At 44.3% G+C, this 22,206-nt stretch overlaps 1 protein-coding gene across 3 annotated transcripts in view; it reads right to left on the bottom strand.

Moving 5' to 3' along the window:
• LOC126176021 (activated Cdc42 kinase Ack) overlaps positions 1-22,206 on the bottom strand; it is a 497,712-nt gene that overhangs the window by 320,582 nt on the left and 154,924 nt on the right. For all 3 annotated transcript variants that reach the window (XM_049923148.1, XM_049923146.1, XM_049923147.1), the window contains exon 7: positions 5,298-5,461. In XM_049923148.1, coding sequence (XP_049779105.1) covers positions 5,298-5,461 — 164 coding nt within the window. The remainder of the gene's footprint in view (positions 1-5,297; positions 5,462-22,206) is intronic.

Genomic DNA, 22,206 nt, shown 5'->3' with positions numbered 1-22,206 from the left:
TGAAAACATTGTTTATTTGCTGTACATTTCACAGTTGCTGACACGCTGCAATATGTTAAAGATTTCTACCACATCAGCCTTCAATTCATTTCCCACAAACAACAAGCATGATCCTTGGCATAATCACACCCATCACAAATTGCCTATCCCATTGCCTCAAATTAGAAATGAATTTCAGCACACTAGCTATCTTCTGTCCCCAACATTATTTTTAAGTAAACATAGAAACTGCATACGTTACCAACAAAACCAATAGAAGTAATGGAATGTGCAGTCTTTCACGAAACACACAGTGTATGACTGCTTAAAATCTGGAACTTTCTGTAGCATATAGCACACCTGTAGAGTTAAGGAAGGAACTAAGTTTGTATTTGATGTCCCACTGACATCGTGATCATTAGAGACAGAATACGAGCTCAGATTGTGTTAAGAATGGGGGAAAAAAATCACCTGTGCCTTGTCAAAGGAATCATCCTGGCATTTGCCTGGAGTGATTTAGAGAAATAACGGAAAACTTACATCTGGATGGCCAGATGGGGATTTGAGTTTTTCTCCTCCTGAATGCAAGTTGGTTGGTTGGTTGGTTGGTTGGTTGGTTGGAGAAGGGACCAAACTACGCAGTCATCAGTCCCACCGACCTGAGATTAACTAAAACCGATAAAATCCCACATTCATAAAATGATAAACTATTGACAGGGAAGGAAGGAAAAGGACAGAAGACGAGGTGAGGGAAAGAAAGTGACTAATGACAGGGGCATGAAGGAAGAAGCACAGGAGACAAGGGAGATGCTCAGGACATAGCAGACCCCATGAGGAAAGGAGTGGAAAGGCAGAGAGCTGGGGTGAACCACCAACCCCAGTTGAAGCCAATCCAGTCGGGGTGAAGGGGGGAGCATGAAAGCCTACCATCCCCTCCACTCACCGATAAGGTCGTAGGCCCCTCCCTTAAATAAAGTGATAAAAACCCCATCACGAATAAAATGTAAAACGAGATCCGCCACTGAGGCATCGTCAGCCAACACCAGGGGTAGCGATTCCGTCATAGGGTGGCCAAGTTGGGGCAGTCCAATAAGATGCGAGCCGCAGACAACATCGATCCACGACGACAGAGAGGGGGGTCCTCACGACGGAGGAGATAACCGTGAGACAAAAAAGTATGGCCGATGCAGAGCCAGCAGAGAACGACAGAGGACCGCCATGGAGTTGTAGAATCCTTAATTGCCCTGAGCTTGTTCGGCGAAGAAAGAGTGCTCCATTCTGCATCCCAAAGGCCCAAAACCTGACGACGTAATGCCGAGCGAAGGTCTATTTCTGGAATGCCAATAGTGAGAGATGGCCTGGTAGTAGCTAATTTAGCCCGTCGATTGGCAAGTTCATTCCCACGAATCCCAACATGGCATGAGGTCCAAATGAAAACCACCGAGCATCCTCATTGAGCAAGGAGAGAAAGGGAGTCCTGGATAGCGATGACTAAAGGGTGGCGAGGGAAGCACTGGCCGATAGCGTGCAAACCGCTCAATGAGACACTACAGATAGTGAAGGATAGTCCTGAGCAGGAGCAGATATGGTCCAAAGTGCGCAAGATGGCTACCAATTCTGCAGTAAAAACATTACATCCATCTGGCAAGGAGCGAAGTTCCGTGCGTCGTGCATAGGTGTAAGCAAAACCAGTGCGGCCAGCAACTATGGAGCCATCAGTATAGATCACTTCTGAACCCTGACAGGAACTGAAGAGACAGGAGAACTGATGGTGAAGAGCAATCGGAGGGACAGAATCCTTTGAATCAATTGAGAGATCAAGACAGAGTTACGGCCAAGAGATGCGCCATGGAGGGGTACGTGTGTGAGCGGAGAAGAGAGGTGGTAAAGGCAATTGCTGGAGCTCAGAAGAGAGTGGCTGAATGCGGACAGCCATGGTAAGCCCACATCGTGGCCGCCGCTGTGGCAGGGCGATCTCCGTGTCTGGATAAAGGAGACCATAATTAGGGTGCTTTGTGGTGCAGCGAATGCAGAGCGCATAAGATATCAGCTGTTGCTGGTGCAAAACTCACAGTGGCGGAATACCCGTCTCTGTGAGAAGGCTAAGTACGGGGCTAGTCCGGACAGCACCAGTTGTAAGTTGGACCCCACAGTGGTGGATGGGGTCTAGTATCTGCACAGTGTCGAAGGTGACGCAGAACTATAGACAGGACTTCCATAGTCTAAACAAAACTGGATCAACACTCGACACAGTCGCAGGAGAACAGAGTGGTCTGCACCCCAGGTGGTATTACAGAGACACCTAAGAACACTGAGATGGGACCAGCACGGCCTCTTCAGCTGGCAAAGGTGAGGGAGCCGTGTCAACCGGGCATCGAAGACCAGACCCAAAAAGCTATGCGTGTGCACCACCTTGAGGGGCTGGCCATAGAGGAATAGTTCCGGATGGGGATGGACTGTACGGCGACGGTAGAAATGCATGACACAAGTCTTGGCTGCCGAGAACTGAGAGCCATGGGAGAGAGCCCATGAGTGGGACCGACAGATTGCCCCTATAAATGGCATTCTACAGTGCCCATTATGGAGGAGGCGAGGTAGGTACAAAAATCGTTAGCATACAAAGAGTGGGACACTGTCGGCCCAACAGCTGTCACTAGACCATTAATGGCTGTGAGAAAGAGAGGGAGGCTCAGCACGGAACCCTGTGGAACCCCATTTTCTTGCCGATGGGGAGAGCTGTAGGAGGAGCCAACCTGGACCCGAAAAGAACAACAAGAAAGAAAATTACGGATAAAAATGGGCAGAGCGCCATGAAGGCCCCATTCATGTGGTGAGGATGTGGTGTCATAGGCTTTATGCAGATCAAAGAAGACTGCAAGGAGGTGCAAAAGCCGACCGGATAGCAGACTCTAGGTGCACCAATTTATCCACCGTAGAGCGGCCACAGCGAAAATCACTTTGAGACGATGACAAATGGTTGCAGAATTCCAGGATCCAAAACAGCTGCCAACTCACCATGCGTTGAAGGAGCTTGCAGAGGGTGTTAGTAAGGCTAATTGGATGGTAGCTATCCAACTGAAGAGGCGGCTTCCCTGGCTTCAACACCGGAACAACAATGCTTTCCTGCCACTGGGTAGGAGATACTCCCTCACCCCACAGACAGTTAAAGAGGGTCAATATACGACAGTGGCCAGCCACCGATAAGTGTTGGAGCATTTGGTTATGTATCCGATCCGGTCCAGGAGCCGGGTCAGGACAAAGGGCGAGGGTGCTGGCAAATTCCCACTCACTAACTGGGGCATTATATGGCTCTGAGCAGCGAGAAACAAAAGACAAAAGCAGTCATTGTGAACGCTCTTTCAGGAGAAGGAATGTGGGCGGATACTGAGCCGATGCCGAAGCTTGAGCAAAGTGTTGAGCGAAATTTTCTACCACAAAGTCTGGATTGGTAACGACAACACCATGTACAGAAATTCCCGCAACCCCGGTGGGAGAACAATGGCCAAAAATTCACCGGAGTTTCGCCCAGACTTGTGAAGAAGGGGTGTGGGGTCCTATGGAAGCTACACATAGTTCCCAGCAAATTCGTTTCTGAAATTTGATTAGGTAGCAGGCCCGGGCATAGAGTCGTTTAAAGACCAGAAGAAGAGCAGTAGAAGGGTGCCGCTTGAAGTGTTGAAGAGCAAGGCAGTCTCTTATGGCCGCAGCAATTTCTGGAGTCCACCAAAGGGTGGGGGGGAACCTGAAGTAGAATGGATTGCTGAAACAACTGCTGAAAGGATGGGGGCAGTCAATGTCTGAGTAGATTCATCAACACTGTTGTGTGGCAATACAGGGGGGATGGGAGCAGAGGAGAAGACATCCCTATCAGCCTTAGATAGGGCCCACCTGGAAGGGTGATGGAGTGAGAGACACTGAAGGAGGGTCAAAACAACTGGGTAATAGTCACTGTCACGTAAGTCATCATAGACGCCCCACTCAATGGAGGGAAGAAGGTCGGGACTGCAGATGGAGAGGTCTTTTCCATACTACTGTTAAAACAGATCACAATCATTCACATTCATACAGATTTTCTGTCTTAAAACTGAATTCTAACACGGTGTTTTATATCCGCTGTGAAGTCAGCAATAATGGTGTTGGTTTTCACTTTCTTGTAACTCAGTGGCTTATACTGTCAAGCAATGTGTTTTGTGTACACAAATATAGCAACAAATCAACTCATATCTAGTTAGTTCAGTTCTCAGAAGAAGGCTTTGAAGTCTTACTTCTTTAACGGCACCTTTTCATATTGATAATTAAAAATACGACAATTCGCTGTGGAGGAACATTATAAACTAAGATCATACACACAATCAGCCAAGTAGTCGAGTGTTTCACAACTCGTTTCTTAGTTGTAACATGTTGCACATTACTCAATGAATTTTTATCATGTGGCCTTTCTTCCACTACTTTTAATAGACAAATTCTGGCCTATTAGCTTTTATTCATACTACGAAGAATTCTTCGATTTCACAAGAGGCTAAAATAAAATTTGAAGCATGTGGGCTGATCCATTCAACACTCCTGAAAGTTTTCTTTCTTGACGAGTTCTAAATGACCTGATGAATGAATGATGTCTTTAGATATGTGTGTGAAAGGATGTACCTGGGTACCCAGTGGTATCTGCCTGAAACCTCCATGTTATTCTTTATAGAAAGTGGATGAAAACCGCATGTCCTAACAGTTCCAAAGTAAAACATCATTCTTAATTCTATTATGGGTTTGTTTTTGCCAATTTCTTCTTGTATTTGTTGCTTACTATGATGATAAAGATTAATTTTAAGAAAAAGTTTGAAATTATGTTTATTTTCACATTATCGAGACAAAGAGAGTTAAACAAGGAAGGGATCAGTAGCGCTAAAGCTAGTGGTGTCTCTGTCAGAATTGCCTTCTTGCATTTATTATAGTTTCGTTGTAAATGGTATTTTTTTCTCTCTATTTTGGAAAGAGATTGTTCTACTTTCATCTATTTACCTTATACTCTCAGTGATACATCACTGTTTCATGGAAATGTCAATAACAGTACCATTGTGAGGCTGTAAAGTCATGTCGCACTATATAAATTATAAACTATGAGGCACCACTTTTCAAAGGTTCCATCATAAACCGTACAATTTGTGAGAACATAAATCCAAAAGTATCCTATTTTGTTATTGCAGCACAAGAGACAGAATATCCAGAGCTGCATGTAATTTTTAGTATTGCTACAGTGTCAAGAAAGTGGGTGAAAACAATTAGTATGTACACTAAAATCTATTTATAGTTTGAAGACACTGTACCTGGAGCATCAGGCGATACATTTCTGGGGGGCAGGCATTAGGTTGCGGCAGTCGCTCACCCTCACGGTCTACTTTGCGCAAAATCTGCGCACCATCCAGGCCTGGCCAGGGTTCCTCTCCGAAAGTCAGCATTTCCCACAAAGTCACACCAAACATCCACGTGTCTGCAAAATTAATTACCTGTATATCATATACAACAAAACAAAATTTATCCACTAAATTCTCTTAATTACCCAAAAATATGTATAGTGCAAGTGATTGGTCCTTCCTTGCAACTCAGCAGGCCATCTTTACAGTCAGTAGCACTCTGTTATTTCCTAATATTATTCACAGACGAAAAGGAACTGAATACTTTCTTGCCATCCTCTAGAGCCTTAAAAATAGCATGAAGTTTGGAATGGAACCACAGCTTCGTCGTTACATTAGTACGTTGAATATTGTGGGCTCAAATCCCATAGGGTGCATCAAATACTTTTATTTATCTTTATGCAAATGTTTCATCATTACTTTTACACAATTAAAATTTCTAATCCTTTGCTACATCACTTTAATCACCATATTACTGCCAAAGAATAAATCACCGCAAATTTCATAGTACATTAACACAAATAAATATACATTTTTGAGACTATTGTCTGTGGATAGCCTAGTTTGTCGTAAATCAGCATCTGTGATTTAGTTTCTGTAGCTAATGTTGTAACAACATATTGTGTTACATCTAGTTTTCTGTTAAATTGTAAATTAACCTTATTTTCATGTTTTCTAACAACTATAATTAACCTCACAAAGTTTTAAGAAAATAGTAATTTCTATTGCCTTAATTGAAAACTCAGTCTGTGTTACGGTTCAGTTCTTATAAGGAATTAGTAATTTTTTAGCTCTACAGATTAAAAAATAATCAGCACGCATAGTTCAAGTTGTGTGTTCACTGTCCCATAATACATGGCACGAGCCAAAATACATCCTCCCCTCTGAATGCTGTTCCCTGACATGGAACGAGTTGGTTGACGTTCATAAGCAGCTGGGAATCACCGTGATTATAGTCAAACAATTGGCAGCTGCTGCTAATTGGTGTGTTGGAAGAACTCTTAAGAGCCCTGTGTCTGTGGAACTAGTACTAAAGGTACCTTAAGTACTATCCTCTCCTGTGCATCCTGTTTTCTCTGCAGAAAGTACGTGATGATCCATCACTACTCATCCGCTTGGTTGTGAGTGGCAGCTGAATGGTAGCTCTAGCAATCCTGTATAGGGTGGACAGGGACCAGGCAGGGCTTAGTGTGTTATACCGACCCTTCTAACTGACACGTTCAAAGTGCTCTCTTTCACTGAAACAAACTGAGCCAGTAGGACTCACTTCACCTGTTTTGGGGAAAACGTGTTTTGTCCCATGTCAAGAGAGGGCAAATGCCAAAGGGTAGAGGTCTTTAAATTGTTGGCAGTTCAAATGTGCAACTGAAGTGAAATGGAGGCTAATGTGAAATGGAGATGGCGTACTGAGCTAGTGTATTTGCCACAATATACAAAAAACTCAGTCCCACCGACATAAAAATTGAAGTTGCAGGTGAGATTGTTTTGGCAAGACTCACAAGGAAACCCTTGAATGTGAGCCCTTAATTCATCACCACCATCATCATCATCATCATCATCATCATCGTTTCCCCTCTATCCAACAACTGGTCGGGTTGGGGGTATCAATGGTACTTCACCACTTTACTCGGTCTTTCCACCATTCTTCTTCCAGAATTTGGTTCCATAGCAGGTTTCTCCTCCTTAAACTCATCTATGTTGTATCAATCTATCTTGTTCTCGGTCTTCCTCTTGGCCTCTTGCCCTCAATCTTGAACTCCATCATTCTTCTTGGTATTCTTCCCTCTCCCATCCTCCTCACATGCCCAAACCATTTTAATCAATTATTTTCAATTTTCTCAGTCAACTTCTCCACTCCAATTTCCTTCCTAACATCTTCATTTTTCACTCTGTCTCTCCTTGTCTTCCCTAGCATACTTCTCAGAAACTTCATTTCCCTGGACTGTATCCTACTCTCCTCTCTTCTAGTCATAGTCCAAGTCTCTGAGCCATAAATTAGTATGGGTATGAAGCAAGTCTTGTATAACACCAGCTTGCACCCCAGTGACACTTCCCTTCCCCACACCAAGCCCCTCACACACTGGTAAAATGTACTACTCTGTTGTATTCTTTTGCTAATTTCTGTCTCCAAATGAGCATTCCCCATTAACACACTTCCCAAATATTTAAAGTTGTCCTCTCTTTCAGTATCCCATCCTTAATATGAATTTTTCCCTTGCCCTCTCTATCCCCTCTGGTTACCAACCATGGTATTGCTTTTCTCACACTAAATTTCATTCCATATTTCTCGACCTTATCATTTAGGATGTCTGTCTGTTTTTGTACCTCCTTACTGCTTGTTCCCCACACCACAATATCATCAGCAAGTAGTAACAGCTTCATCCCCCTTCCTCTCTCTCTTTGACTATTTCATCCATCGCCATTATAAATAGCAGTGGTGATATCACACTTCCTTGTCTTAGTCCCGTAACATTCTTAAACCATTCAGTTCTTCCAACTGATGTCTGCCCACAACTAGAGCTTTTTTCATACATTGCCTGGACGACTTCAAGTGTCTGCTTTTCAACTCCCTTTCTCTTCAAGGTTGCCCATACCTTTTCCCTGAGAACACTGTCATATGCTTTCACTAGGTCAAGAAATGTCATCACCAGATCTTTCCCATACTCCCAATGTCTTTCCATCAACTCTCCCATTCTAAAGATTGGGTCCACTGTTGATCTACCATGACGAAAGCCATACTGCTTCTCTTCTAACTGCCCTTCCACTTTTTCTCTCACTCTCCTTTCCAGTATCCTCTCCATTATTTTTGCTACTTGGGATATGAGTGTGATCCCTCAATAGTTGTCACATACTTTCCTCTCACCCTTCTTGAAAACTGGGATTATTATTCCCTTTCCCCATTCTTCAGGTACAAATTTTTGGGTCCAAATGCATCTTATTAGTCTATACAGTCATTGTAGCCCAATTAGTCCAGCTGCCTTTGTCATCTCCGCAGTAATTTCATCTATCCCAGGTGCCTTTCCTGTTTTCATTTTTCTCAGAGCTAGTTCCAATTCTAACATCGCTATATCTTCCTCTTCTTCCAGACCCCTGCCCCCCTGCTGTACTTCTATTCCATTTCCATTGCCGTTCTTCACATTTAGTAATTTATCAAAATACTCTTTCCAGTTTTTTCTTATCTCCTCTGGTTGCATTAATAGCTCTCCGCTTTCCCCTTTCACTACATTTGTGGATGTTTTTTTCCTTCCTCATACTCTTTGTAATTACATATATCATTCTCTTACCACTAGTGACATCTTTCTCCAACTCTCGGATGAATTTCTCACACCTTTTCCTCTTTTCTTCTGCTACCATTTTATTACACTTATTTTTACTATCCTGGAATTTCCTTTTACTTTTAGCTGTTCGGTCTCTGTCCCATTCATATGAGGCTTTCTTCTTTTCTTTTACTGCCTCCTTCACCCTCTCATTCCACCATGGTGTCACCTTTTCCTTTACCCTTCCGGACACACTGCCACAGGTCTTCTCAGTAGAGCTTACAAACACTTCTTTGAACTTACCCCATTCCTCTTCTACATTGCCGTACTTGGTGTTGGGATTTTACGCTTAAGTAACTCCTTAAACTTTTCTTGTACCATGCCATCCTTTAGTTTCCACACTTTTATTTTCCTTTCCCTTTCTTCCTTTATGTCTTTCAATTCATCAAATCTCATCTTTGCCACCACCACTCAATGGTCTCCATCAAAAGCCTCTCCTGGGAGCGTAGCTATATCCGTCAACTGTCTCTGATTTTCTTTTCCATCAGAAAGTAATCGATGACTGTGTTTGTCCGTCTATCATCCCATCCATATCTTGTTATCTTTTGGCTATTCTTTTTGCGGAACCACATGTTGCCCACAATCGGGCCGTTTCTTTAACAGAAATCAAACCAGTTCCTCTCCTTCCTCATTTTTCCTCCCATATCCAAATGGGCCAATTATCACCTCCTTCCTTAGCCTTTATTTGCCTACCTGTGCATTTAGATCACCAATTACTATTAATTCTAAAGTAATTAACAGAATTGTTTGCATAACTATATTTGTTAATTTCATGACTTAAACAGACAATTTGGCTTAACCCTTGTAGTAGAAGAAACTGTTAAAAAGAACCAATTTTTCAATGCATTCAGTTAATCGTTTGAGGTAAGTTTTAATTGTAATTTCTGTAAATTTAACTTCAAACAATGTGCAAGTTCAGTACCTATTATTGTGAGAGTATATAAGGGCCCGGCCGGTGTTTTGTCACAACACAGTCAGTACACGGCCGAGTTTCAGACGAGGAATGTGTGTTGGTTAGAGTGACAACAATGCCTCAACTTAACAGTGTAATAAGTGTTACACAATTAGGCAGGGTGTTAATACAGTGACAGTGTCTGCTCAATACATACCTGATTAATCTTCAAGAACTGTGAACTTTGTGGTTAGGCTTTTACTGTTCATAGATCTTCAACAGTAAACTATTGTAGCAGTATGTGGACGGTTCACCTGCTAACTATTAATGAGGCTTATCGAAAGTTAAACAATAGTGCACTGACCATAAGTGTGTAACATTGGAGGTTGTGAAAAATGAAAGTAAAATACAGTGAAATGCAACTGGCCTCTGTCGGCTACATCATTTAAACTGTGCCTCTGTCGGCTACATCATTTAAAGTAGTCTGTGTTGTACCTCCGCAACCCATTTCTCAGCCAGTGAAGTAATGCAGTACGTCGACACTGAAGACAACAAACGAAGAAATAAATAAAATAGGTGGAACCACTACACACAGCATAGCTGAACTGGTTAGTTGGTTGGTTGGTTGGTTTATAGGGGTTGAAGAGACCAAACAGCAAGGTCATCAGTCCCTTGTTTCAAATGTGGTTAAAAATCGTAAAAGAGCAGTCGTGTCGTCAATGGTAAAAACAAAATGAGGGAAGTCAGCAAGAGAGCAAACCCAAGGCTATGTTAGAGGCAGGAAATATCTCACCTCTGAAGCAGCAGAGGCAAGACCACCTGTCATTTAAAAGCGTTCAACCGCTAGAATGTAGAAGTGCGTAGGCAAAAAGGAGACTAAAAAATTCTAAAAAGTGATAACAACAGAGTAAAAGGGAAAGAAAAGAGGATATTGGCCAGGGAGGGGAGTCGGGAATCTCCAAACACACTTACAGTGGGAGACACCTCAACCCTCACCGCCCTGCCCCAAACCAGAGTGAGATTAAAAACCTCAAAACAGAATAAAAACCACTTTCAAGGAGGAAACTGAGAACCATTTCGACCATCCGGGAATCATCAGCCAACATTAAAGGTCAAGTGCGGGGAAGTATGTACTTAATATGCAGAGCCGAAAGAAGGGGCATTCCACCAAAATGCGGGCTACTGACTGGAAGGCTCCACAACCACAAAGTGGGAGTGGCTCATTGCGCAAAAGAAAACCATGGGTCAGCCTGGTATGGCCGATGTGGAGATGACACAGAGTGGCTGAGGCCTTTCAGGAGAGGCAGGAGGAAGAATGCCACAGGACTGGTGTCACCTTAATTGCACAAAGATTTATTAGACAGGGAGGCAGCCTCCCAAGAGTTGGCCCATGATTGTGCGAAGTGGGATTTGATGTGAAGCTGTAAACCCACTGCAGGAGGGGTTATAGAGAAGGGGGGTAAGTGACTGCTCCCCCAGCCAAACGATCAGCAAGCTCATTACCTTGGATGTCCACATGGCCAGGGACCCAAAGGACATTAACGGAACAAGCAGCACGGTGAAGATCAGCGAGATGGTCATGGATGGCCGAGACCAAGGCATGGCGGGAAAAACAACGGTCAATAGTCAGAAGGCCACTCATTGAGTCCATACATAACAAAACGTGGTTGTGTTGGGACTGTTTAATAAAGGTAAGGGCCTGAGAAACTGCCGTCAATTCCACATTAAACAACCCACATGTAGGTGGCAGGAAATGACACAGAGGACGTGAAGGCATATCCCACACAATCAGCAGATTTAGAGCCATTGGTGTAAAAAGCAACAGCATCCAGAAACTCCCATAAAATTCGGCAGAAAAAACAACGGAACACCATCGGGGGAATGGAATCTTTCGGACCTCGGCAGAGATCCATCCGAATTCGGGGCCGAGGAACTAACCAAGGGGCGGGGGGGGGGGGGGGGGGGGGGGGGGGGGTATGGGTATTGGGGAGGGAGCATGGGAGACAGGACAAAGAAGGAAGCTGAAAATCACAGCGAGGAGACGCAAGGCGGAGCCCAACTGGTAAATCTGCCCGAGGGGGGAATCAGGTGGGTTACGTCCATGGGCTGGGAACAGGATAGAATTAGAAGGATGAGTGGGAGAGGAACAGACAGTGAGTGCATAAGAAACCAGAAGCTGTGACCGCCGAACAGAAAAGGGGTGGGGTGGGGGGGATCCCAGCTTCAACCAGGAGACTATCAACAGGGCTAGTAGCTAGTAGGGAAGGCACCGATGGCCAAACGGATACTACGATGGTGGACTGGATCCAGGAAGTGCAGTGTGGAAGGAGCAGCCAAACCATAAACTTGACAACCATAGTCCACGCGAGACAGCACTAAACCCCGAGAAATGCAGAGAAGGATGGAGCGGTCCACACCTCAAGAGGTGTGGCCAAGGAAGCGAAGAACATTGAGTTTATGGAAACATCCTACCTTCAGAAGTCTGATAGGAAGCAGCCAAGTCAGCTTATTGATGAAAAGAAGACCCAGGAAACGAAACTGTGGGACCACAGGTAATCGTTGTGCATCGAGATAGAGCTCTGGATCAGGGTGGATCGTAGTACGGCGACAGAAGTGTACCACCCGCGATTTTAAAGGAGAGAATTGAAACCCGTGTGAGAGGGTCCATGCAGAGGCACGCCATATAGCTCCCTGGAGCTGCCGCTCTGCAGAGGCCATTGAAGAGGAACTAACCCAAATGCAGAAATCATCCACATACAGAGCAGGGGTGATCAGAGGACTGAAAGAGGCCACAAGACCATCGATAGCAATAAGGAAAAGAAGTACACTGTGGGATGCCATTCTCCTGGGTCTGTGGAGAACTAAAAACAGTACCAACCCGAACCTTGAACAACTGATGGAACAGGAACCAGCAGATAAAAATCGAGAGCGGGCCCCAAAGACCTCACTCACGAATTGTAAGATGTGATGGCGCCAAGCCGTGTTATACGCCATGCGAAGGTTGAAAAATACTGCAACCAAATGGCGGTGCCGGGAAAAAGCCTGCCAACTGTGGATTCCAAGCGAAGTAAATTATCGATCAGAGACTGTCCCTCTCGGAAGCCACACTGGTAAGGGGACAATATATTCCGAGATTCGAGGACCCAATTGAGCCGATGGGCTACCATCCTTTCAAGTAACTTGCAAACAACATTTGTCAGACTAATTGGCCGATAGTTTTCGACAAACAGGGGGTTCTTACCAGGCTTAAGGTCAGGAACCACGATGTTATCCCTCCACTGAGAAGGGAAGTCACCCTGGAGCCAAATACAGTTAAACACCCGGAGAAGATGTTGCTGTTGTGGAGCACTGATGTGTTGAAGCAGTTGATTATGAATGGAGTCTGGGCCAGAGGCCGTATCATGAAAAGAAGAAAGTGTGGAAAGAAGTTCCCATTCAGTAAAAAGTATGTTATAAGATTCTGACTGGCAAGGGGTAAAACATAAGGCAGAAGCTTCGGCCCGCTGTTTCTGGTGAAGGAAAGCAGCCAGATAGGATGCTGATGCTGTTGCAAAATGGGTCGCAAGATGTTCCGCAAGAATCAACAGGTCCGTGCGAAGGCCATCCGGGAGGAGAATGCCCAGGAGGGTAGACTGCCAATGGCAACCTCGGAGAGAGCGAAGTGTAGCCCATACCCATGATATAGGGACAGTAGAACCGAGGGAAGAAACAAAACTTTCCAAGACATCCGTTTGCTCTGCCTGATTAAGTAACGGGCTTTAGCGTGAAGGCGTTTAAAGGTAATAAGGTTGGCAATGGATGGGTTCCTCTTAATGTGTTGTAAAGCTCAACGGCGATCATGGATGGGAATGGCAATGGCCGTACTCCACCACGGGACTTGGCTGCAGTGAAATGGTCCAGATGAGCATGCTACAGCAAGGCTAGCAGTGCGAACAATCATGTCAGACACATCATGTAAGACATCATCAATACAAACTAACGATCTGTGCAGTATATAGAGGTCAATTGGCACGTTGGAAAGACCAACGAGGTAACCTGTCCATTGGGGAGAGGGAAGGGAGCGAGAGAATCAACAGGAAATGGTCACTATCACAAAGGTCGTCGTGTGGCGACCAGTGTAATGAAGGGAGGAGGGAGGGAGAGGAAAGAGAAAGATCAATGGCAGAAAAGGTACCATGACCAGCACTGAAATGGGTAGGGGAGCCATCATTAAGAAGGCACAAGTTGTGGTCTGCAAGAAACTGGTCTATGAGAAGACATCGTCTAGATGGAAATGCACTGCCCCACAAGGGATGACAAGCATTAAAATCCCTGAGAAGGAGGAAGGGAGGAGGAATTTGCTGAAGAAGGGCAGTTAAGGCAGCAGGTGTAAGAGTCCTGTCAGGATGGAGATAAAGATTGCAAACTGTGACCTCAGAGTCCAGGTGGACCCTAACAGCAACTGCTTCCAATGCAGTTTGAAGAGGAATCCACGTGCTAGCAACGTCCATACACACCAATGTACAAACGCCACCAAAGGCCCGCAGGGGGACAACCCAATTTCGACAGAAAACGTCGAGGGTCGGTGAGTGATCATCAGTAAAATGAGATTCCTGTAGAACCACAAAAGCTGCAGAGTAAGACGAAATAAGGGATTTCAACTCCGGAAGGTGATGGTTATATCCATTGCAATTCCGTTGGATAACCACAGAATGGGTTGAACAGGCTAAAACTAGTCATGCCGCTGGGTCACCACCCATCACCACCACGGAGGGGGTGACATCCACGAACAACAGGTCAGAATCAGGTTGCGAAGACAGGGATAGAACCTCTGGTGACACAAGAGGCTCCTTGTCCCAGGACTTATGTTTCTTCTTCTTTTCTGTTTGAGATCGAGGAGGGCTGTGCAACATAAAGGAGCCAGCTGCAGCAAGATCGGGAACAGAAAGAGATCGGGCAACCTGGGGGCCCAAGACCGTGGTTCTTGCGGTCATCACGTGGCAGTAGACTTTTGGCATGGAAGGTGCTGGAAAGGGGTATCCCCGGAGGGGAGCCCTTGACCAGCAGAAGCCGAAGAAGTGGGACACTTCTCTGGCTGGGGAGGGGGAGCAGCACACGGAGGAGAGGGTGTGGGAGCCGCAGGGGAGGGGGGGGGGGGAGGGAGAAAGGGGTTTGGGACTGGGTTAAGGAAGGGGTGAAGATGTAACTAAAGCATAACTAGACGTCATGGACACAGGGTGAAGATGTGCATACTTCTTATGAGCCTCAGTGTAGGTTAAATGATCAAGGGACTTATACTCCTGTATATTCTTTTCTTTCTTATAAACTGAGCAATCTGGTGAATGTGGAGAATGATTGAAATGACAATTAACACACACAGGAGGGAGAACACAGGAACTCTCCTCATGGAGTGGACGGCCACAGTCACCACAGAGGGAGGCCTGTGAACAGCGGGAAGACGTGTGTCCAAAACGCAAGCACTTAAAACGCCGCATAGGTGGTGGGATATACGGCTTCATGTCACATCGATAAACCATAATCTTTATTTTCTCAGGGAGGGTATCCCCTTCAAAGGCCAGGATAAAAGCACCAGTATCAATACAATTGAAGCAGTTTTGATCAGCAACAAACCCGACCGCATCTTGCTCAGAGAGTCCACTTCGCCAAACTCGTCTTCAATGTGTTCCACAAAAAATAAAGGTTTGGTATTGGTGAAAGTATGCCCATCAGTCCTGGTGCAAACCAGATAGCAGGGGAAAGGTTTCGCCCCTAGACGACGAGCCTGACCCTCCTACCAGGGGGTAGCCATGGAACGGAAGGCCGAAGGGGCAGGAGAAGTAGCACTAAAAGAGAGAGACAGCCACAGAAGAACGGCCAGAGTTCTGGACTGGTGTGTGCTTCATTTGCATAGCGTCTGCCCTGATACCACCCACTCTGATCAGGGGCTCTCCCCATGGATGCCACCAAGCTACAGCATGGGCCGTCTGGCACGGCAGCCATTGCCGCAGTTTCGATGCTCCAGGACGACAAGCAACCACTCCTGGGTTTACCTGAGGAGGTCACAGCTCAGGTATGAGAAGTGTGATCCCTGTGTGTTCAGGGGGTTTCAACCGAAAGGGTACATAGCGACCCCACCACATGGGCTGGCTACCATGCTGGCTATGCACCCTAGCATCAGACAACAACGTGAAAGAAAAGGTGGAATGAACTAGGAGGGCACACATCGGAGACACTAGGTAAGGTGCTCTTCCCCAAATGGCTCACACTATGGAACAGAAATTTAGTAATGGAGGTCAAACCCCAGAGGGGGACCACGGAATGCCAAAAGGATGAGGTTATTATGCAACAAAACCAACAGAACCAGGAGGATAGCGCGGCCAACATAAACAAGGACACGAAGAGAGAGAGAGGAGAGGAAGGAGCAAGGAGAGGAAAGGAGGGGAAGGGCAAGAAAATGCATCCCTGGAAAGGAAGGAAGGCTGCAATAGCTTGAGGCCCCATGCTCACCACGCACGTACTCACGAAAGAACCGTGAGCCACCTCCTGGGAGGTCGGGGGACCTGCTTAGTGGTGGGTAACTCACAACAGTGTTAGTGGTGTAGATACAAAGCAGAGCAATGGCTATGATAAAGTAACATTGTGGTAGATCTACAATAACAGTTGCCAAAGCTGAAATTTCATCAGAAAGGAACCAAATGAATTTCGAAAAGTGAGAAAGAAGTGGCACATGAAATATTAATGATAATGCAGGATAAGTCAGCTGAAGGTGCAGTGTCATGTACACTTGACTGTGCGAAATATGTACATGATGAGTAGAATGAAGACAGAGCATGCCTAACAAGTGAAAGTGATACCAAATCAGGCATCAAGCAAGGTCATCATCCTTGTCAGACACAGAATTATAAATCCCATCCCAAGTGAAACATAGTAAATGACAAGTGCTGGCCAAGGAGTGGGTACTAAACATTATGTACATGGAAGATCATCTGCAGCATAGTGAAAACACAACTATGATCAGATTTTGAAGTAGTGCATGAGGAAAAACTACAGATATTCAATGGTGGACAAGGAGCACTTGTTACAAAAACTGGTGTTCGTGCATTTCAAGGATGCTCGATACAATTTACAGGATGCGTGTGACATAGATTATCGTGATTTCGAGGGAAGCAGTGGATAATTGTATAGCTTCTAACTGTGCTATAAAACTGGAAGATGTAAGAAAAATTTTCAAACAAAGCATCAACTTAACGATGTGCAGCAAACTGTGGAAAGGGTTCAAACATTCGCACATGAGATAAACAAACTTATCCTATTGTTCAGGAGTAGGAGTAGGTTTAATAATGAATAAAAAAAATAGGAGTGCACGTAAGCTACTACAAACAGCATAGTGAATGCATTATTGTGGCCAAGATAGACACGAAGCCCACGCCTACTACAGTAGTACAAGTTTATATGCCAACTAGCTCTGCAGATGATGAAGAAATTGATGAAATGAATGATGAGATAAAAGAAATTATTCAGGTAGTGAAGGGAGATGAAAATTTAATAGTCATTGGTGACTGGAATTCAACAGTAGGAAAAGAGAGAGAAGGAAACATAGTAGGTGAATATGGATTGAGGTAAGAAATGAAAGAAGAAGCCACCTGGTAGAATTTTGCACAGAGCACAACTTAATCATAGCTAACACTTGGTTCAAGAATCATGAAAGAAGGTTGTATACATGGAAAAACCCTGGAGATACTAGAAGGTTTCAGATAGATTATATAATGGTAAGACAGAGATTTAGGAACCATGTTTTAAATTGTAAGACATTTCCAGGGGCAGATGTGGACTCTGACCACAATCTATTGGTTATGAACTGTAGATTAAAACTGAAGAAACTGCAAAAAGGTGGGAAGTTAAGGAGATGGGACCTGGATAAACTGAAAGAACCAGAGGTTGTACAGAGTTTCAGGGAGAGCATAAGGGAACAATTGACAGGAATGGGGGAAAGAAATACAGTAGAAGAAGAATGGGTAGCTTTGAGGGATGAAGTAGTGAAGGCAGCAGAGAATCAAGTAGGTAAAAAGAAAAGGGCTAGTAGAAATCCTTGGGTAACAGAAGAGATATTGAATTTAATTGATGAAAGGAGAAAATACACAAATGAATCAGGCAAAAAAGAATACAAACGTCTCAAAAATGAGATCTACAGGAAGTGCAAAACGGCTAAGCAGGCATGGCTAGAGGACAAATGTAAGGATGTAGAGACTTATCTCACTAGGGGTAAGATAGATACTGCCTACAGGAAAATTAAAGAGGTCTTTGGACAAAAGAGGACCACTTGTATGCATATCAAGGGCTCAGATGGAAATCCAGTTCTAAGCAAAGAAGGGAAAGCAGAAAGGTGGAAGGAGTATATAGAGGGTCTATACAGGGGCGATGTTCTAGAGAACAATATTATGGAAATGGAAGAGGATGAAGATGAATGTGAGATGGGAGATATGATACTTTACAGACGAATGGAAAAACTGGTAGAGGCCGATCTCAGAGAAGATCGGTTTGTATTCAGTAGAAATGTTGGAACACGTGAGGAAATACATATCTTAGAAGAATTATTAAGGAAAGAAAAAACGGCGTTTCTAGCTTTTGTAGACTTAGTGAAAGCTTTTGACAATGTTAACTGGTATACTCTCTTTCAAATTCTGAAGGTGGCAGGGGTAAAATACAGGGAGCAAAAGGCTATTTACAATTTGTACACAACCCAGATGGCAGTTATAAGAGTCAAGGGGCATGAAAGGGAAGCAGTGATTGGGAAGGGAGTGAGACAGGGTTGAAGCCTCTCCCCGATGTTATTCAATCTGTATATTGAGCAAGCAGTAAAGGAAACAAAATAAAAGTTCGGAGTAGGTATTAAAATACATGGAGAAGAAATAAAAACTTTGAGGTTCACCAATGACATTGTAATTCTGTTAGAGCCAGCAAAGGACTTGGAAGAGTAGTTGAATGAAATGGACAGTGTCTTGAAAGGAGGATGTAAGATGAACATCAACACAAGCAAAACGATGATAATGGAATGTAGTCAAATTAAGTCGGGTGATGCTGAGGGAATTAGATTAGGAAATGAGACACTTAAAGTAGTAAAGGAGTTTTGCTATTTGGGGAGCAAAATAACTGGTGATGGTCGAAGTAGAGAGGATATAAAATGTAGACTGGCAATGGGAAGGAAAGCATTTCTGAAGAAGAGAAATCTGTTAACATCGTGTATAGATCTAAGTGTCAGGAAGTCATTTCTGAAAGTATTTGTATGGAGTGTAGCCATGTATGGAAGTGAAACATGGACGGTAAATAGTTTGGACAAGAAGAGAATAGAAGCTTTCGAAATGTGGTGCTACAGAAGAATGCTGAAGATTAGATGGGTAGATCACATAACTAATGAGGAAGTATTGAATAGGATTGGGGAGAAGAGAAGTTTGTGGCACAATTTGACCAGAAGAAGGGATCGGTTGGTAGGACATGTTCTGAGGCATCAAGGGATCACCAATTTAGTACTGGAGGGCAGTGTGGAGGGTAAAAATCATAGAGGGAGACCAAGAGATGAATACACTAAGCAGATTCAAAAGGATGTATGCTGCAGTAGCTACTGGGTGATGTATAAGCTTACACATGATAGAGTAGCATGGAGAGCTGCATCAAATCAGTCTCAGGACTGAAGACCACAACAACAACAACAACAACAACAACAACATGTACATCCCATAGAAGGTTGATCTCTGCCATCCCTGGACACTCATTTTCTGTCCCCCTCCTGATGCACATGGTGAGTCATTAGTAGCTAATATTTTTCCTGTCATAACTGTTAACACAATACTTTCGTATGAACCTTATTAAAGAGTGAACTTCCAACCCAACATTCAAGGGGTTCCTTGCCACTACCAGAGGTGGGCATAAAAATGGTAATTGGATCCTTCTATCGTCCACCAGATTCATCTCCTGATGTAACAGAAAACTTTAGAGAAATCCTCAGTTTGCATGTACAATCATGCTGTAATCATTGCTACAGGTTTTAGGTTTGGTTAAGCAACTGAATGTGGTGAGACATCCTATGAAACATTACTTACCACCTTCTCTGAAAACTAGCTGGAACACACAGTTAGGTACCACACTCACAGTGGAAATATTGTTTGTTTTGTTTTATGGTACAAAAACAACTAGGGCCAAAAACTGGCAAGTCAAAACTATAGAACACAAAGACAGAGAGGAGTTAAAAGATGACTACATGTCAATCCCAAATGACATAAGAGAAGATAGCTAACAACAGGGAACTTATGGTAATAGAGCGAGTGCCCTCAGGAAGCAAACAAAGGCCAAGGTGAACACAAGCCACTGCACAAAGCCAAGGTAGTGAAGGGTTCACACCCACCGGGAATTTTGCAGGTAGTGTAAAGTTAAGCCGCAGGAGCAAGTGCCAAAAGTGGACTCCAGGAGGTAGCAGAGAAGATGGATGCGCCCAATACTGGTGATCAAAGGAGTCATCCAAGAAGAAGGCATAGGATGGATGGCAATGCATGGCAGACGAACGGCATGCATACCTGCTGAGGAGAAAGTCATGGCAGAGGACAGTGGTAGTTCAGCAGCTTCTGCATACAGACTCTCAACTGGGCTAGTGTAAAAGGTGCCAGTAGCCAAATGGATGACACTATGATGGATAGTGTCCAGATTGCATAAGAGAGACAGATGTGCAGATGCATAAACAAAGCGCCCATAGTCTAGTTTCGAACGGACAAGGGACCAGTACAGACAGAGGACGGTGGTTCAATCTGCACCCCGAAAAGTATCACTGAGGACATTGAGGGACCGTGTATAGCGGACGGTCAGGTAAGACCGTGGGAGGACCAAGGGAGTTTCTTATAGAGCATGAACCCCACGAATTTTGTTGTTTCAACAAATGCAAGAGCAACAGGCCCAAGATGTAAAGATGGTGGGAGAAACCATTTGCACTGCCAGAAATTCATACAAATGGTTTTGTCAGTGGAAACAAGAGACCCACTGTTGATGCTCCAAGTAAAGACGATCGAGACATCACTGAAGACACCGCTCAATGAGACAGATCTGTGGAGAACTCCAACAGATGGCAAAATCATCTACAAAAAGGGAGCCGGAGATGTCCGGCGGAAGACAGGTCATTATAGGGTTAATGGCGACAGCAAAGAGGATGACGCTCAGGATGGAACCCTGAGGCACACCATTTTCCTGCATAAACATGTCCGACAAGGCAGAACCCACAAGCACCTCGAAAACTCAGTCTTTTAAATATTCCTGAAAGGATCAGGGCAGGCACTCACGGAAGCCCCACGTGTAAAGAGTGCGGAGGATACCAGTTCTCCATCAAGTGTCTTAGGCCTTTATATATATATTTAAAAAAAAAAAAAAAAAAGAAAGAAAAAAAAATTGATATTGTATTTGGGATAACAGTCTTTACCCAGTTTGCAGTTTGAGATGTATTTTGCAATCTGTCTGTCTTCAAATTGTGAGCACTCTAAAAGGTATTCCTTTAGTTCACCCTTCTCAAACCAATGTTATATTCACTCGGCCATGCATCAGATGTATGGAGGACGGCCTTTTCAGTGGCCAGAAAATTTTTAATTTTTACTGCAAATCATTTTTAAAAGCTGTACATCTAATGCCATACATTTACTCACTGTAAACAGTGTGGTGTCACCGCCAGACACCACACTTGCTAGGTGGTAGCTTTAAATCGGCCGCGGTCCATTAGCACATGTCGGACCCGCGTGTCGCCACTGTCAGTAATTGCAGACCGAGCGCCACCACACGGCAGGTCTAGAGAGACGTACTAGGACTCGCCCCAGTTGTACGACGACTTTGCGAGCGACTACACTGACGAAGTCTTTCTCTCATTTGCCGAGAGACAGTTGGAATAGCCTTCAGCTAAGTCCATGGCTACGACCTAGCAAGGCGCCATTAACCATTTCTATACAGAGTCTCACTTGTATCATCAAGAACGCTGCATACAAATGATGGATTAAAAGTTAAGTATTCCAGCAGCTACGTACTTTTCTTTATAGCATTCATTACGTATCCTGTTCCAGACCTCACGCCCGTCTGCGTTAGATTATAGCGTGCATTTCGGCCTCCTCTATCTACAAGGTGTTGGCACATTTGCCAACACATCAAACAGCTTTATAATATTAAAAAAACTACGTACTGGTTGTTGTAAATGAAAAGCAGTTGAGGGTGAGGGCACCACAAAGGAGATAAATCAGGACTTGGTCCAGAACCTGACGACACTGATGGGCTGGAGAATGCTCGAGACTCAATTTGCCTTTTTGGGAGGATACCTCTACCCGAGGTGGAAGCAGACACTGGTAAGGACAGTTCATCAGAAATGATTTCTCGAATGTCTGCATCGATTAACAGCGATCTTGATTGGCTTACTGATCCACATTGTTTCAGAGGTACTGTAAGATGCTTTGATTTTAGATGTCTCTTCAGGTTTGATGATGAAACAGAAACCACAACAATCATCTGCTGACAGTGACGGCATTTTCCTTGTTCTTCCATTTTGGTAAAATGGTACCAAACATCACTCTTAATTCTTCTAAGTGAAGGCCATGTGGATAACACACTGCTGTGCAGA

Source organism: Schistocerca cancellata, chromosome 3 (assembly GCF_023864275.1).
Source record: "Schistocerca cancellata isolate TAMUIC-IGC-003103 chromosome 3, iqSchCanc2.1, whole genome shotgun sequence".
NCBI classification, from domain to species: domain Eukaryota; kingdom Metazoa; phylum Arthropoda; class Insecta; order Orthoptera; family Acrididae; genus Schistocerca; species Schistocerca cancellata.
This window is presented reverse-complemented; position numbering and strand designations above follow the sequence as displayed.